The sequence below is a fragment of the Acytostelium subglobosum genome (genome assembly GCF_000787575.1).
Source record: "Acytostelium subglobosum LB1 DNA, scaffold: scaffold13, whole genome shotgun sequence".
Taxonomy (NCBI): domain Eukaryota; phylum Evosea; class Eumycetozoa; order Acytosteliales; family Acytosteliaceae; genus Acytostelium; species Acytostelium subglobosum.
In genome coordinates, this window is record NW_012236520.1 from 199,065 (window position 1) to 212,780 (window position 13,716).

The 13,716-nt window shown below is 45.6% G+C and overlaps 7 protein-coding genes across 7 annotated transcripts; all 7 read right to left on the reverse strand.

Annotated features, from left to right (window-relative positions):
* Positions 1 to 156: 156 nt before the first annotated feature.
* Positions 157 to 1,906, reverse strand: SAMD00019534_067360 (hypothetical protein; the record flags this gene model as incomplete). Its single annotated transcript, XM_012897848.1, has 2 exons — positions 157 to 714; positions 797 to 1,906. 2 exons carry the CDS (start codon positions 1,904 to 1,906, stop codon positions 157 to 159), a joined length of 1,668 nt encoding a protein of 555 aa, XP_012753302.1.
* Positions 1,907 to 1,928: 22 nt separating this feature from the next.
* On the reverse strand, positions 1,929 to 2,171 carry SAMD00019534_067370 (hypothetical protein; the record flags this gene model as incomplete). The annotated part of the gene is made up of 1 exon (XM_012897849.1): positions 1,929 to 2,171. One exon carries the CDS (start codon positions 2,169 to 2,171, stop codon positions 1,929 to 1,931), a length of 243 nt encoding a protein of 80 aa, XP_012753303.1.
* A 1,248-nt stretch (positions 2,172 to 3,419) lies between these two features.
* Positions 3,420 to 4,540, reverse strand: SAMD00019534_067380 (hypothetical protein; the record flags this gene model as incomplete). The annotated part of the gene is made up of 2 exons (XM_012897850.1): positions 3,420 to 3,618; positions 3,678 to 4,540. The coding sequence occupies 2 exons, from the start codon at positions 4,538 to 4,540 to the stop codon at positions 3,420 to 3,422; spliced, it is 1,062 nt and encodes a 353-aa protein (XP_012753304.1).
* A 75-nt stretch (positions 4,541 to 4,615) lies between these two features.
* Positions 4,616 to 7,009, reverse strand: SAMD00019534_067390 (hypothetical protein; the record flags this gene model as incomplete). The annotated part of the gene is made up of 4 exons (XM_012897851.1): positions 4,616 to 5,695; positions 5,781 to 6,532; positions 6,615 to 6,776; positions 6,847 to 7,009. The coding sequence occupies 4 exons, from the start codon at positions 7,007 to 7,009 to the stop codon at positions 4,616 to 4,618; spliced, it is 2,157 nt and encodes a 718-aa protein (XP_012753305.1).
* A 462-nt stretch (positions 7,010 to 7,471) lies between these two features.
* Positions 7,472 to 8,722, reverse strand: SAMD00019534_067400 (hypothetical protein; the record flags this gene model as incomplete). Its single annotated transcript, XM_012897852.1, has 1 exon — positions 7,472 to 8,722. One exon carries the CDS (start codon positions 8,720 to 8,722, stop codon positions 7,472 to 7,474), a length of 1,251 nt encoding a protein of 416 aa, XP_012753306.1.
* Positions 8,723 to 9,606: 884 nt separating this feature from the next.
* Positions 9,607 to 10,794, reverse strand: SAMD00019534_067410 (hypothetical protein; the record flags this gene model as incomplete). The annotated part of the gene is made up of 1 exon (XM_012897853.1): positions 9,607 to 10,794. A coding segment is annotated over one exon (1,188 nt), but the record flags the coding sequence as incomplete, so codon positions are not given.
* A 709-nt stretch (positions 10,795 to 11,503) lies between these two features.
* SAMD00019534_067420 (hypothetical protein) lies at positions 11,504 to 13,584 on the reverse strand (the record flags this gene model as incomplete). The annotated part of the gene is made up of 3 exons (XM_012897854.1): positions 11,504 to 12,670; positions 12,757 to 13,405; positions 13,535 to 13,584. The coding sequence occupies 3 exons, from the start codon at positions 13,582 to 13,584 to the stop codon at positions 11,504 to 11,506; spliced, it is 1,866 nt and encodes a 621-aa protein (XP_012753308.1).
* Between the last annotated feature and the right edge of the window lie 132 nt (positions 13,585 to 13,716).

The window sequence follows — 13,716 nt, forward strand, 5'->3', positions numbered from 1 at the left end:
TGGACTTTATTACTTGGTTGGTTGATTGATGGAATGATCTATTGTTGTAGGATGTATGAACATATATAGAAGATATAAATATTTTTGTTGATGATAATGTGATGAGGATAATGGCCACAATAATAGGCCTAATGTTGTTGAAGTTGGGCAATCGTGTTATTGTTGTTGGTGCCCAAATAGTTGATATAATCGGGTGTCATGATCGAGGAGGAAGGCGTCCAATTGTGCGAGTTCGTCCTGACTTATGATTCGATGTTGTTGTGGTTGTTGTATTATTAGTTGTTGTTGTTGTTGTTGTTGTTGTTGTTGTTGTTGTTGTAGTTGTGGAGGTGGAAGTGGATGTGGAAGTGGGAGTGGGATAACTAAAGGCTGATGGATACCACCAACAACATGGGCAGGTGGTAGATGTTGGTCGGCAAGTGATAGATGGTTTTGTTGTCTGTAGGCATTAGGATATGGAGGGAAAAATGGATTGCCCTGAGCATGAACTGGTTGTAGATGGTGGACATTCCAATTGTTGACTGGTTGTGGTAGTTGTTGGTTGTTGTCGACAAGTGATTGTTGGCGTTGTTGTTGTTGGACGTCAATCACATTTTTGACAATGTGTGATGGTTTGCTTGGACCTGGTTTACTTGGACTTGGTGTCTTGGTTTGATTCGACCTGGGAGGTTCCTCGCCTAAGTCTAGTTTGACTTGGACAGGATTTCCAAAGACCTACCAAGGTATAAAGATAAAGATGTCAACAGATAATTTGTTATTAGTAAGTATAATATTGTCGAGCATTGATGATACATACATCGAAACATTGGAGCTTGCGGGTCTCAGTAGATAGTTTCCTCCTGAAGAAAGGTGCTACTGATATGCCTTGTTGGAAGTGGAGCAAGCCAGGAAGGCGACCATCAGTCTCATACATCGCTACCAAGAACAGTTGTTTCTTGGTTAGCAGATCCAACTCATCCCTGTGCACCAAGGTGATTAGATGGCTGTCCAGATTGAGTCTCTTCATGTGTAGCCTCCTCAAGTCGTCATCGCATGTAGAATTGATATTGGCCAGGCCTGTCTTTGGAGAGGTTTCTTGAGTGATGTATCGCACCATGTTGCCCAAGTGATCGATGACCATAATTCCAAATCGTTTGGGAGTTTCACTCTTCTTCCTCTCCTTTAGCACGACCTCACTCGTATTCCCTCCACTCTTGTTCTTCTTGTTTGTATTGGTGGCTGTGGTGTTCATTGTCAAGCAGTTGACCCGTATGATCATTGGGCATCGGTGATTAGCATCAAAAAACTTGCCAATGTACACGTCCATGATGTCAGGGTCCTCCAAGTTCTTTGGATTGAGTGTCAGGAAGAGGTCGCCAGACTCGTAGACGGTGTCATATACGATAGAGGAATCCAATGGGTTGACAGCGGTAGGGTCGAAAGATATGAGCTCAACCTTGAGGCGCCATGGCTTTGCCACTTGTCCGTGTCTGAGTCCAACATTCACGTTAGTGAGCCTTCCCCCACAATCGATGGTGATGGTGCCAGCGGCTTTGATACGTAGTGGCGTGATATTCTGTTGTCCAATCATCATACTGGTCAAGGGCGTGACAATCTCGTTGCTCTTGGTTGTGTATGCGTTCTGTTTGAACCCATGTTCGATATCAGGTGGAATCTCCTGGGCCAGCCTTGGGTTGTAATACGTGGTCCAGTACAAACCACAGTCATTTATGATTGTGTACTTGAGTGCGTAGCCAAGATGATGGTCTCCTGTTTCAGACCAGGCCTGGGTGGGGTCTGCCATTGGAAGGTGCTCGTACGACACTCCGTGCACAGACTGCAAGGTGAACACAAACTGGAAGATGTTTGATTGTACAAATCGGTCGCTTAGATAGTCCGCACTGATGGTTATCGATGGGGCGTCCATAGGAGGTTGGTTGGCCGATGGTTCATCTTGAGGTGGCGTATGAGCAGGTGGAGGAGGAGATGGTGTTGTCTCTTGGGATAACGAATCCAGAGGCAAAGCAGAAGGTGAAGATGGAGCAACAGGAGACGATGATGACCATGATGGTGTAGATGGAGCAAAGGGAGAGGATGTTGGCGACGTCGATGGTGACAATGTTTGAGTGGGCGTTGTCGTTGAGGACGTCGAAGTAGTTGTTGTGGACGAGGAGGTTGTTGATGTGGACCATGAAGGTGACCTCGAGTTTGTCGATGGTAGTGTTGTTGTTACACGTTTGAACTCTGGACGATCATACATGTACTTGACTAACTCCAAGTTATTTTTAGTGTCCATTACACTTCGGAGTCGATGACAGATACCATACTTGAGCTGGGAAGGTTCCAATAATACGTATAGAAACTTGTCCGAGTTCACGATCAGTGATGGGTCAACTTCTTTTTCGTTAGTGTCGTTGTTGTTGTTGTTGTTGTTGTTGTTGTTGTTGGCGATGATTGGTGTTGTTGATACAGCAGGAATAGTGTTTAATTTTAAGCATGATGATATACGATGAAATGTCTCATGAATGGATCTATATTGTTGATCAACAGTTTTGCGTTTGTTGCTTTTATTGTTGTTGTTGGATGATTTATTGATGTTGTTGTTGTTGTTGTTATTATTGTTATTGTTATTATTGTTGCTTATCATTATTGTATAATACACAGACACTTAAATAACTTATGTTATTAAGTTATAACAACAACTACAGAGACAAATATAATGAATGAACAATGATCACGATGTTGGCACTAATGTAATGAATAATTGATAAGTTGAGTGACAAATGATCAGGTGGTTTGAATGAATGAATGAATGAATGAAACGTTTAAAGTGGATGTGTCTTTACCAGGATGGGATTAGTCAAATTTGACCCCGATGATGATCACAAAAGCACTCAAATTCGGGAATAGGCAGGATCAAATACCACACTAGATATTTATTTCTGAGTTTGTGATCTATCTAAGAATGAACCCCTCAAGCTGATGGTTGTTTGCATTGGCATAATTTGCCCAAAATGAAATGTTTTCAATTGATCCCGACTTACTAGCTGTGGACCTTTATCGACGACACAGTCCAGTTCTGGAAATAGTTGTAAGAGTGATTCAACTGTTACTACAGGCATATTACTGGTTGGTTGAAGGAGGTTCTCTTTGATGTACTTGATCTTATCGCTAGTGGCCTCGAGTATGTCTGTGTGATGCTGATTGAGATTTTTGACAGCTGTATCCCTCTCCTCAGTTGTAAGAGGTGGCGTCTGTGATGCAATCCATTTTCTCATTTGTCTGACACCGTCCTCCATCTCTTTGTGATCATATATACAACTAATAAATACTACTTATTATTATACAGAAATAATCATTACACAATTATTTCAAAATAAGAATGAACAAAGGGAATAGTCCCTTTGGATATTTTGTTGTCAAGTTGACCATCAATCAATTTATACTATCATGTATCTTTTGTTGCTACGTTGCTTCGCTGCTGACTTGTTACCAACACCACCAATGATACCATTGATACTGTGATGGTTGCCATTGGATGATCTCTTTGATCGTTTCCACATCAACATAACAATCATTACACCAACAACACCAAAGATATAAATGAATGTGTTGTTCTTGTTGTTCTCCTCTTGTTTCCTGAATGAATGGATAGGTCAGCTAACAAGTCCACTACATCATCAATCAATCACACTTACTTATCAATGATCTCATGTATGTATCTAAAGTGATTGGTCTGTCCAGGTGGCAACTCAAAGGAGGATGGGAAGGGGAATAGTGATTCGTAAAAGTCATGGATGACCTTGATCACAAGATGTGCTGTTGGCTTGTCATGGTTGATGTTGTCGTTGAGACAGATGAACTTGTGGCGTCGCTGTCTAACTCCATCCAACTTTGTCTGTGTCGAATTGTCATTGTCGTCCACCATGAGGAATGCCACCTCGTCCGTGCCCTCAATCGACGTTCTGTACATTGTGCGCTTGGCATAGGACTTGTGAATCTCCATCAGTGTCTTGTTCGAAGCCTTCAACACTTCCAAATCGATACGACATGCTTCCAACTCTTTCTGGCCAACTTCCAGTGTGTTGTTGTCGACTGCTGGGGTAGTGGCTTTTGGCGCGGTAGTAGCTGTGACTGTGGCTGTGGCTGTAGCTACGGCTGTGGCTGTGGCTGTCTGAGTTGCTGGGATCACTGGAACTGCCGCGGTTGATCCTGAGTCCTCAGACGACTCTGAAGAGGAAGATGATGAGTCGCTAGAGTCGGAGGAGGAGGATTCTTCCACAATCACAGGTGCCGGTGTGGGATGTCGCAACTCCATACATGTCTTGTAGAGGTCGGACTTGAACTCTTTGAATGTTGTAGGCTTCAATGGTGTGCTAAATACATTGATGGCAAGTGTTCGCAGTTCGTTCTCATTCAAATATCCATCGCGATTGATATCTATCTCCTTGGCCCATAACTTATCCAAGTCGAATGGTACCTTCTTGTGGATCAAGTAATAAAAGTATGAGAATGCGTACTGCATATCCTTTGGGTTCCTCAGACTGTGCTTGCTTGTCATCTCCCACTGTGCAGGCCATCTTTGTCGATAGCGTTAGTACATGTATAGCCCCTCTCCATCGTCCTGTGTCGCTACTCACTTTTGTTGTATCTCCTCCATTAGGTCTCGATCGATCATGTGAGGCATGTGTGCAGGTACCTTCCTTGGCGATGATCCAAACTCGACGGTATACAGTCTGTTGACATACTTGAGTGAATCGGCAAACATGTCCAACAGCTTACGTTGACCACCTTTGGCCAAACTGACCATCTCGGCACTGTTGTTGCTGTCTTCTTGGGCGACGATGTTCTCCCACGGGTATATCTCACCCTCATCTCGCAGGGTCTGCTCCATCTCTCTGTTCAATGTGTACTTCTTCATCGCCAGCTCGTGCGGATCGATGGCTTTGCTCTGTAGTAGCTCAGAAACATACTTGGAGTCGTCCTCCTTGGTCTGTACTGGCTCAACATATCGCATTGGCAGTAAGATATCGTCAACTTGTTGTTGTAATGGTTGTGGTTGTGGTTGTTGTTCGAACGACATCAGACCCCTGTGGGCTCCAGGACGTTGATGAGGAGGAATATCTTTGTTCTCCTTCTGTTGTTGCTCCTGCTCTAAGATGACTTTGCTCTCCTCATCATGGTTGTTGGTGAACAGTCTCTTCTCCTCTCCATTTGAGTCAAACACGTTGGCCACATCCTCAGACTCGCCCTGAGCCTGGTCAAGGTCCTGAATTTCAGTCACCACCTGTTCTCCCTCTATCAGTGCGCCCTCCCCAGGTTGTGGTGGATCAATGGCATTGGTGACATTGGTGCTCGCTGGAGATGTGGTCGCTCCTCCTGTTGCTCCTGCTGTTGCTGCAGTCGTGTTGTTGCTTGGTAATGTGACAGGAGGTTCAGTTGGGGTGACCAATGTAGACAGAGTGATGTTGAAGTCCTTGGTGATGGACACTTTCTCGGTGCCAGTGCCCTTTTCAAATGTGATGGATATGGAGACGTTCTGGAAGGTGATGTTATGATGGAATGTCAATGTCATCATCTTGTGCTTTTGTGAAATGGATGCCGTTCGCACCAGTAACACATTGTCATGTGTGCCATCAGTGATCGATGCATCTCCAACAAGCTTTGTAAGATTGAAGTAGACTGCCGATGTTCCATTGGCTATATTAATTAATGTCTTGATTGATTGATGGATGGATAGATGAGTTAGTTGATCGATCGATTGAATTATTGATGGAATGATTGATGAGAGGCCAACATACTTGATTCGTGATCTCATAACCGATCATACCGCTGGCCATCAATTCCGTGCCACAATCACCGGCATCGAATCCACAGTCGGCATTCTTGCACATACGATCGCAGTGAGTGTCTCCGATCCAAGAGTCAGGACAGCCACGAGAACAATAGTTCTTGGCCCTGTTGCCTGCGGTAGAGTCTGTGCGCGGCGTACCAGTTGATTGGCCTCGTGACCACCTCGTCTTGACCTTGCCCGTGCTATTGTCACAGTCGCCTGCATCGAAATCGCACAGCGTGACGTTACAGGCTGCATCGCAGAAGCCATCGCCTATCCAGTTGCTTGGACAGCCTTCATTGCAGTTGGGCACGGGCCAGCTGAGGAACACCTTCTGGCCACCGCCCTGCGTCAGAAAGTCGTCTGGATAGACGGGGCGGCCAAACATAACGTCGTCGTTCAGGTACAGGAACTTCTTGGACAGGCCAGGTATGCGGTGCAGATGCGTCTCGATTGACGGCGAGCTGAACGTTGGCAGGTCTGACTTGTTCTTGAAGATCTCCTCGTGCGTGACCACCGTCAGCTTTGGATTGCTCAGGTCGATCCAGTTGGGCACCTGGCCATTGGTCACCAAGAACACATGTCTTACCCATGGTGCAAACTGTTCCACCGATCGCAGTGAGTACTTCAACTCCTGATTGTCGATGTACCTGCTCGGAGGATTATCATCTCTATAACATTTATGTTTGTTTGGGTCTTGTTTCTCTTGACATTCTGGTACTGTTTGTTTGATTGTTTGTTGTCATCGTTGTTAGTTATGACTGATTGAATGATTGATTGATAGTCAGTAAACATAACATACTTGTTGGATCTCTCATCCTTCGTTTGAGATCAGTGACAGCCTTTATCAGTTGAGGGTCTGATCCATTGACCCATGTGTACACTATATCGATTGGCTCTGCACAGAGTATGCTCTGGTAGTTATGTCCGCCGACATTATCAGACATCTGATTGATCATGTGAGCTAGTTAAGATGTTAGCACCATGCATGTCATTGTATTCATTCAATCCAATTCAATCAAACAATGACATACAAGTCTTTGTAGATACACCATACATCGATACCAAATGGAAGACGGTGTTAAAGGAGATGAATGCGCCCAAGATACAAAGTGCCATTCCCCATCTACTCGAGAGGAATGAGTAGAACTTGAACTGAAACACCTTGGTTATATGATTACTATCATTCTTTGTCATTCTCTCTCTATCTCTATCTCTACTATATCTATATCATTAGCAACTGTTGTATTTGTTATAAGTATATGTTATAAGTATATGTTTGTTTGTGTGTGAATGTTGAAGTGATTGAGTCAGTGAGATAGTGACGTGTTGAATGAATGAATGAAGGTCGTTAGCATTGATTGGTTGGATGACCCGCAACACACCCCCCTCATCATGTACAAGTTGACCAATGGGCTTTGCAGAATGAATGGCAAAGTTCAATCGACGTTTCGTATCAGATATGTTTTGAAGATTTTATCAATAGATCACTCAATCACTCAATCAATCCATCAATCAGATTCAGATATAAATATATAGATATACTTTTACTTAAGGTATGGCCATTCTCGTGGCCATTGGCAACAGGCAAGCGCTGCCCATGTGTGTTGTGTGGCGTTGTCCAGTCCACATTTATTAACAAACTAACAAACAAACTGACTACTTGTTGGACTTGGCAGTGGCAGTTCCAATGTTGACAACTCCTCGTGGTTTGCCAAGTGACTTGTGAATGTTGTCCAGGAAGACACCTTTGGACTTGACCATCTTTACAAGGAAGCCTGGTATGATCATGCCGTTGGGCAGATGTGCCAGACCGTCGTTGCGACCAAGTGTCACAAACATCATGGTACCAGGTGTCTTGTACTTGGTCCACTTCTTGGCAGAGAATGTGGTGCTGGCCTTGAGGTTGCGTGCCAGCAGCTCAGCGTGATTCCTTGCGTTGTACAGTGTCTTGATCTCCTCGACGTTGGTGATGTCACCCACAGCAAAGATGTTCTGGTAGCCCTCGACCTGCATGTACTCGTTGACCTTTAGACGGCCCTCGCCATCGATCGCATCGCCAAAGTGCTCGGCCATCGGCTCATTGTTAATCTTGTTGCCGATGCACCAAAAGACGAGATCCGCTTCGATGTTGCCGTACTCTGAGTCGGTGGGGAATGTCTTCATCTCGAGCTCGTAGCCAAAGTATGACTGTTGCCTCAGGTGCTCCTGGACGTGGTCTGGCACGACGATCGATGTGTTGAACATCAACTTGACGCCCATATCCACCAGCTTCTTGTTCATCTTTTTGGTAAACTTGTCGTTGACCTGTGGCGCCACCAATCTGTCTGAGTTGTGCACGAGCTGTACACACTTGCCCTTGAAGTCCGTGGCGATCTCGCCAGCCAGCTCGACGCCGACCGCGCCACCACCGACAATCATCACCTTTTGCGCCTGGCGTATAGTCTCCTTGATGTCGGTGAAGTATTGATAGGCGTACGACACGTCCAGTGGCGACTTGAATGGCGACAGGTTGTTGGTACCCGTGGCAATGATCAAAAAGTCAAAGGGCAGTTCTTCGCCGCTGTCCATTAGCACGCGTGTGGGTGACACGTTAATTGCCAGGCCGTGTACAAAGCGACCGCGCTTCAACATGCCGGCGTATGGTATGAAGCATTTTCTAGAGACCTCTGGCTCGACTATACATCTGAGTGATCCGGTGTTGATAAAGAATACATGTTTCTTCTCGACCACGGTAACATCGAAATTATCTTTCTCCAACTTCCTGGCGGCGATAATTCCACCATATCCACCTCCAACAATCACAACTCTTCCTTTACTACTTTTCTTATCCTTCTTTGTTGTTGTTGGTTCTGTAGTTGGTGTTGTAGTCTCTGTTGGTGTTATTTCTGAAGTTGATGTTGTAGACATTATTGATTGAATATTTAATTAATTATTTGTATGTTTGATTGATTAATTGTTTGATTGATTGAGATAGAACCAAAGAATTAAAGAATAAGAATGAAGAAGAGAGAAGAGAGAGATTAGATGGATGTCTTGATTTATTTGGTAGGTCAAGCAAACAACAAACAAACATGTGTGACGAAGATTGATTGTGTAAGTGTGTGTGAGGAGACAGTCAACAACAACGACCCAGCCAACCAGACAGACAGCCAGGCCCAAAGGTAATAGATGACAGACTATGGACTGGGTCTATCATCACCGGTGGGCGTGATTCGATGGTTGATGCCATTATTGTTTGTTTTGCACAAGGCATTGGCATGCCCATTGTCTACAAAAACGAGTGGGTTCCACATGGACCTCACGAGATTAGCTCTCAAGGATGTTTTGCACAATCGATCACCGGGTGTCCTCGCCCTTATTATCAGGTCTGAAATTTAATGTGTTCCGCACAACGAACTAATCGTCTATTTTTGTCATTCCCGTCAGTGATCTATGAAGAAAAAGTAGTCCTACTAATAAATATACATTAATATAATGACACTAAAGATGGGTGTAGAGGGAGGGAGATGCCAGAGTTAGTCGATGTTATTTGATTAATGTTATAAGGAATGATTTGATGGGTTGATGCAAACATTGAATGGATAAATGGATTGATGATTGTAGTGGTCGAATGTCGGACTGTCTATCGTAGGGGTTTATATACCTTTGGACCGATCAATCGAGTCCAATTGTTCGGGGTTGATCAAACACACACACAATCACAATTCCATCACATCACATGAATGTATGATCACTTCAAACACAACAATAATAATAACAAATATATATATATTTTATTTACCTATGTTCATTGGCTTGGGATTGCCAAGACTGCTCTGGACCATTGAGATGAAGAGACCGCGAGACTTGACCATTTTGACGACAAAGCCAGGGATGACCGTGCCTCCAGCAGTCTGCGCCAGTCCGTCATTCTTGCCAACGGACACGAATATCAGTGGACCAGAGGGCTTGTAGACGGCCAACTTCTTCTTGGACTCGCAGGCCTTGAGGTTGGTGCAAATGATCGCGGCGTGATACTTGGCGTTGTAGTAGGTCTTTAGCTCCTTGGTGTTGGTGATGTCTCCGATGGCAAACACATTGTCGTGGCCCTCCACCTGCAAATGCTCGTTGACCTTGATGTGGCCGTGCTCGTCCAGCGCGCCACCAAAGTTCTCCTGCAGAAGCTCGTTGTTGATCTTGTTGCCGACGCACCAGAACACGAGGTCGGCTTCGACTTCGCCATTGCTCGTCTGATAGGTGCGCATCTCGACGTTGTAGCCCAGCTGGCTCTGCTCACTCAGACTCTGCTTGATGTTGTCGGGCACGTCGAGCGAGGTGTTGAGCATCACATTGATGCCCATGCCCTTGAGCTTGTCGTGCATCTTGTCGGCGAACTTCTTGCCCATCTGTGGGCCGACCAGCTTGTCGGAGCGCTGGATGAGCGTGACGTTCTTGCCCTTGAACTCGGTCTTGATCTCGCCGGCCAGCTCCACACCGACGGGGCCACCGCCGACGATCAACACCTTGGTGGCGGTCTTGACCTTTTCTCTGATGTCGACGTAGTATTGGTAGGCGTGCGACAAGTCAGCGGGCGCCTTGAACGGGGTCATGTTGTTGGAGCCGGTGGCAATCACCAGGTAGTCAAATGCGAGCTCGTCGCCATTGTCCATGACGACCTTTTGTGCCGAGATTGCCGTGGCGGCATGATGCACCACCTTGCCATTCTTTAACATCTTGTCATATGACAGGAAGCATTGTTTGGTCATGTCCGGCTCGACGATACATCTCAAAGCGGCAACATTATAAAAGAAGGCGGTCTTCTTTTCGACGACAGTGACATCAAAATCCTTATCAAGTTGACGAGCGAGGAATATACCTCCAAGTCCACCTCCAACAATAACAACCTTCTTTCTATCTGACATTCTTGCTGATGATGAATAAGTATAATTTATAAGTATTAATAATGGTATGACAAGTAGTATAAGTATAAGTATGAACATTTGGTTTGGTGTTTTTACACTAGTGATGGTTCAGTCACAAGAGGTCAAGACCTTGATGTTTATAAATAGTTTGTGAGTTAGTATAATATGTAGTGAGCGAGCACATATCTCTATTGTCATTCGGTCCGTGGAACATCTGCCAGGTGGGGTCGTGGGCCAGTGTCCTTTCAAGACTGTTTGCCCCTTCACGCTCGTTGAACTTTTATTCTGATGAAAGATTTTCCATCGAATGTCATAATGATTGGATTTGCAAAAAAGAAGGTGGGTTTTGGAAGACCTGCTTCTGTGTGTGCCTTTCACAAGTCATTTTCATCATCATGTTGATGTCCAATAGGAATGTTTTTATGACCCATTGCTAAAGATGTATGTTGGTTGATCATCTGGGTCCCAAGGACTGGACCATCTATCTCTCTTCTCCGCTTATGGGGGTGGTGATGCCCCCCCAATCAATCAATCCTAAAACCAACAGATATATTAAGATTAGTTAATGGATTGATTGACATGACAACTTAATTAATTGCTGGCAGCAACACAGACATAACAGCTAGAAGTATGTTCTTTTCATACCACCACATTTATTCCTGAATCATAGAAGTCCAGTCCATAAGGTCTTTATTCTTCATCATCATGATCATTAAGATATAGTTGGGGGAGTTAAAATACATTCAAATCAAACAATCCAGGAAGGATTGTGCTTGAAATCCAACTACTATTGAGTGGCAATTGCCTCCATCTTGGACTTGACTTGCTTGATCAATGTTTGGTTCTCAGTCTTGACGGTCTTGAGATCATTGAGTAGTCTGTCAGTGTTGAGTGTGCTGGTCTTTTGTGAAATGTGATCAATCTTGGAGGTGATCGTGAGGATGTTGTTCTGATGCGTGCCAGTCTCGTCGATGGCTGTCAAAAGTGTCTGGAACTTCTCGTCGATGACGGCAAACTTCTTGATGGCATTCTTGGCCGTCTCGTCCTTCTTGGCGTCGGCGTACAACATGTCCTTGACCTGGTCGAATGTGCGCACCGCCGTGTCCGTGATGCTGTTGATCTCCTTCTGCAGACCCCTAGTGTCCAGAAGAATCCTGTCAATGTCCACGCGCTGCTTGTCAATGTTCTTGACACTCTCGAGGATACGTCGGGTGTACATCGAGCGGTTCGTGTCCTTGGGCGACTGTTTGTATGTCTCTTGCAGCTGCGCGATCAGCTCCTCCTTAGTCTTGATCTCGCCAATCAGCTTCTTGATCAGTGCGCGGATCTCCTTGATGCGCTCCACCTTGCTCTTGGCCTCGTCCGACTGGTTGGACTTCTCGTCCTTGAGCTGGCGATACTTCTCGACGATGGGACGACGCACCTTCTCCCACTCGGTGCTCATCTCGATCAGGTTGGCCGACGACTGCTGGCACAGCTCCTGCAGCTTGGCCATGTTCTCGTCGGCATTCTCCAGCAGGCCGAAAGTCTTCTTCTTGACCTTGTACTCTTTCTCGAGTTCGGCACGTCTGCGATCCTCCTCGCTCATCTGTGACTCCAACTGGCGCAGCTGCTGAATCCAGCTCTCCATCTCGTTGTTGCTGGCCGACATGCGCTCGCTCAGCTCCTGGATGCTCTGCTGCAGTGCCTCAATCTCGGCCTGCTGCTTCTGCTGGCGCTCCTCCTCGGTCTCCTTGTCCTTGGGCTCGGTGATGGTCAAATCCTCCGCTGCGAATTCCTTCTTTCTTGCAAACTGACCATAATCATTATTTGCACTGCCCTGACCAAACTCACCAATCACTTGATCGAATGAGAACTTGTTCCTAAAGTTCTCTGTCGATGCCTCCACCATAGCCGAACGTACACTATCGCCCATCTTTGCCATGATGTTCTTTGACTTGTTCTTCTTGTACTCCTACATGTATGAGTGTCGCACGAGAGAGTTAGTCATCCATTGTTGTGCGTGTCTAGTCAAGGCAAGGACGCGCCACAACAACATACCAATGGATTCAAACCAGATGCAGAGCCCTTGGTGTTCCATTCATTCTCTCTCTCTTGAGCCTCGGCAAAGATGGCCAGGTTGTACTCAAACACTGATGGTGCGATATCCTCGCAACGGTTGGGCTGCAGGGTGACGGGCTCCAAGAACTTGATGTAGTAGTCCTCGAGACCGGGTGTGAGCTTGAGCTGACGACCACGTGCGGGGATCTTGACGGGCGCCGCCGTGAACAGTCTGGCGGTGGAGTAGTTGCCCGGGATGCGCTTGCTGAATGGACAGAAGTATGGCATCCAGGACTCCTTGATTGACGAGGCCAGGTATGTGCAGATCAGGTCCTTGAGACCATCGGCCGACACGCCCTCGGTCACCTCCTTCTTGGGCAGATGTTGGCCCAAGAAGACAAAGATACGTCTGGTGTCATTGACGTTGGGGTAGAGCAAGTTGTGATAGCTGAGCTCGGCACGGTAGCCCAACTCCTTAATAGTGTTTGCCAAGATTGAACATGAGTTTACACGAGCCGACATATTCTTTGGGATCGATGATGATAAGTTTGCCACCTTCTCAGCATTGATCAACTTCAAGTATGCCAACACTCCCTTGTATACAGTGTCGGCGTCAAACTCCTTGATTGTTATATCTTTTGCCAAGTCACTAGTTATGTGTATTGTATGTTAGATCATTGGCCTATCTATCGCGAGTCTCTGTGTATCCAAGTCCTGTTTGTTCATTCGATCTGTGAACTGTGTGATTGATTGAGTGAATGAGTGAGTGTAACATTACCATCCCAAGTCTCTCAATGTGAGCAACACAATCTGATCAGCTTCATCCATGTTGTTGTTGCTGTTGTTGTCTTATATATATATGTTATAATACTAATAAAAACTACTACAAACAAGTAATCATCAATACTCCTGTCATGATCATTCAAAAAGGTCACAACTCCTGAAAAAGCTGCAACCCTT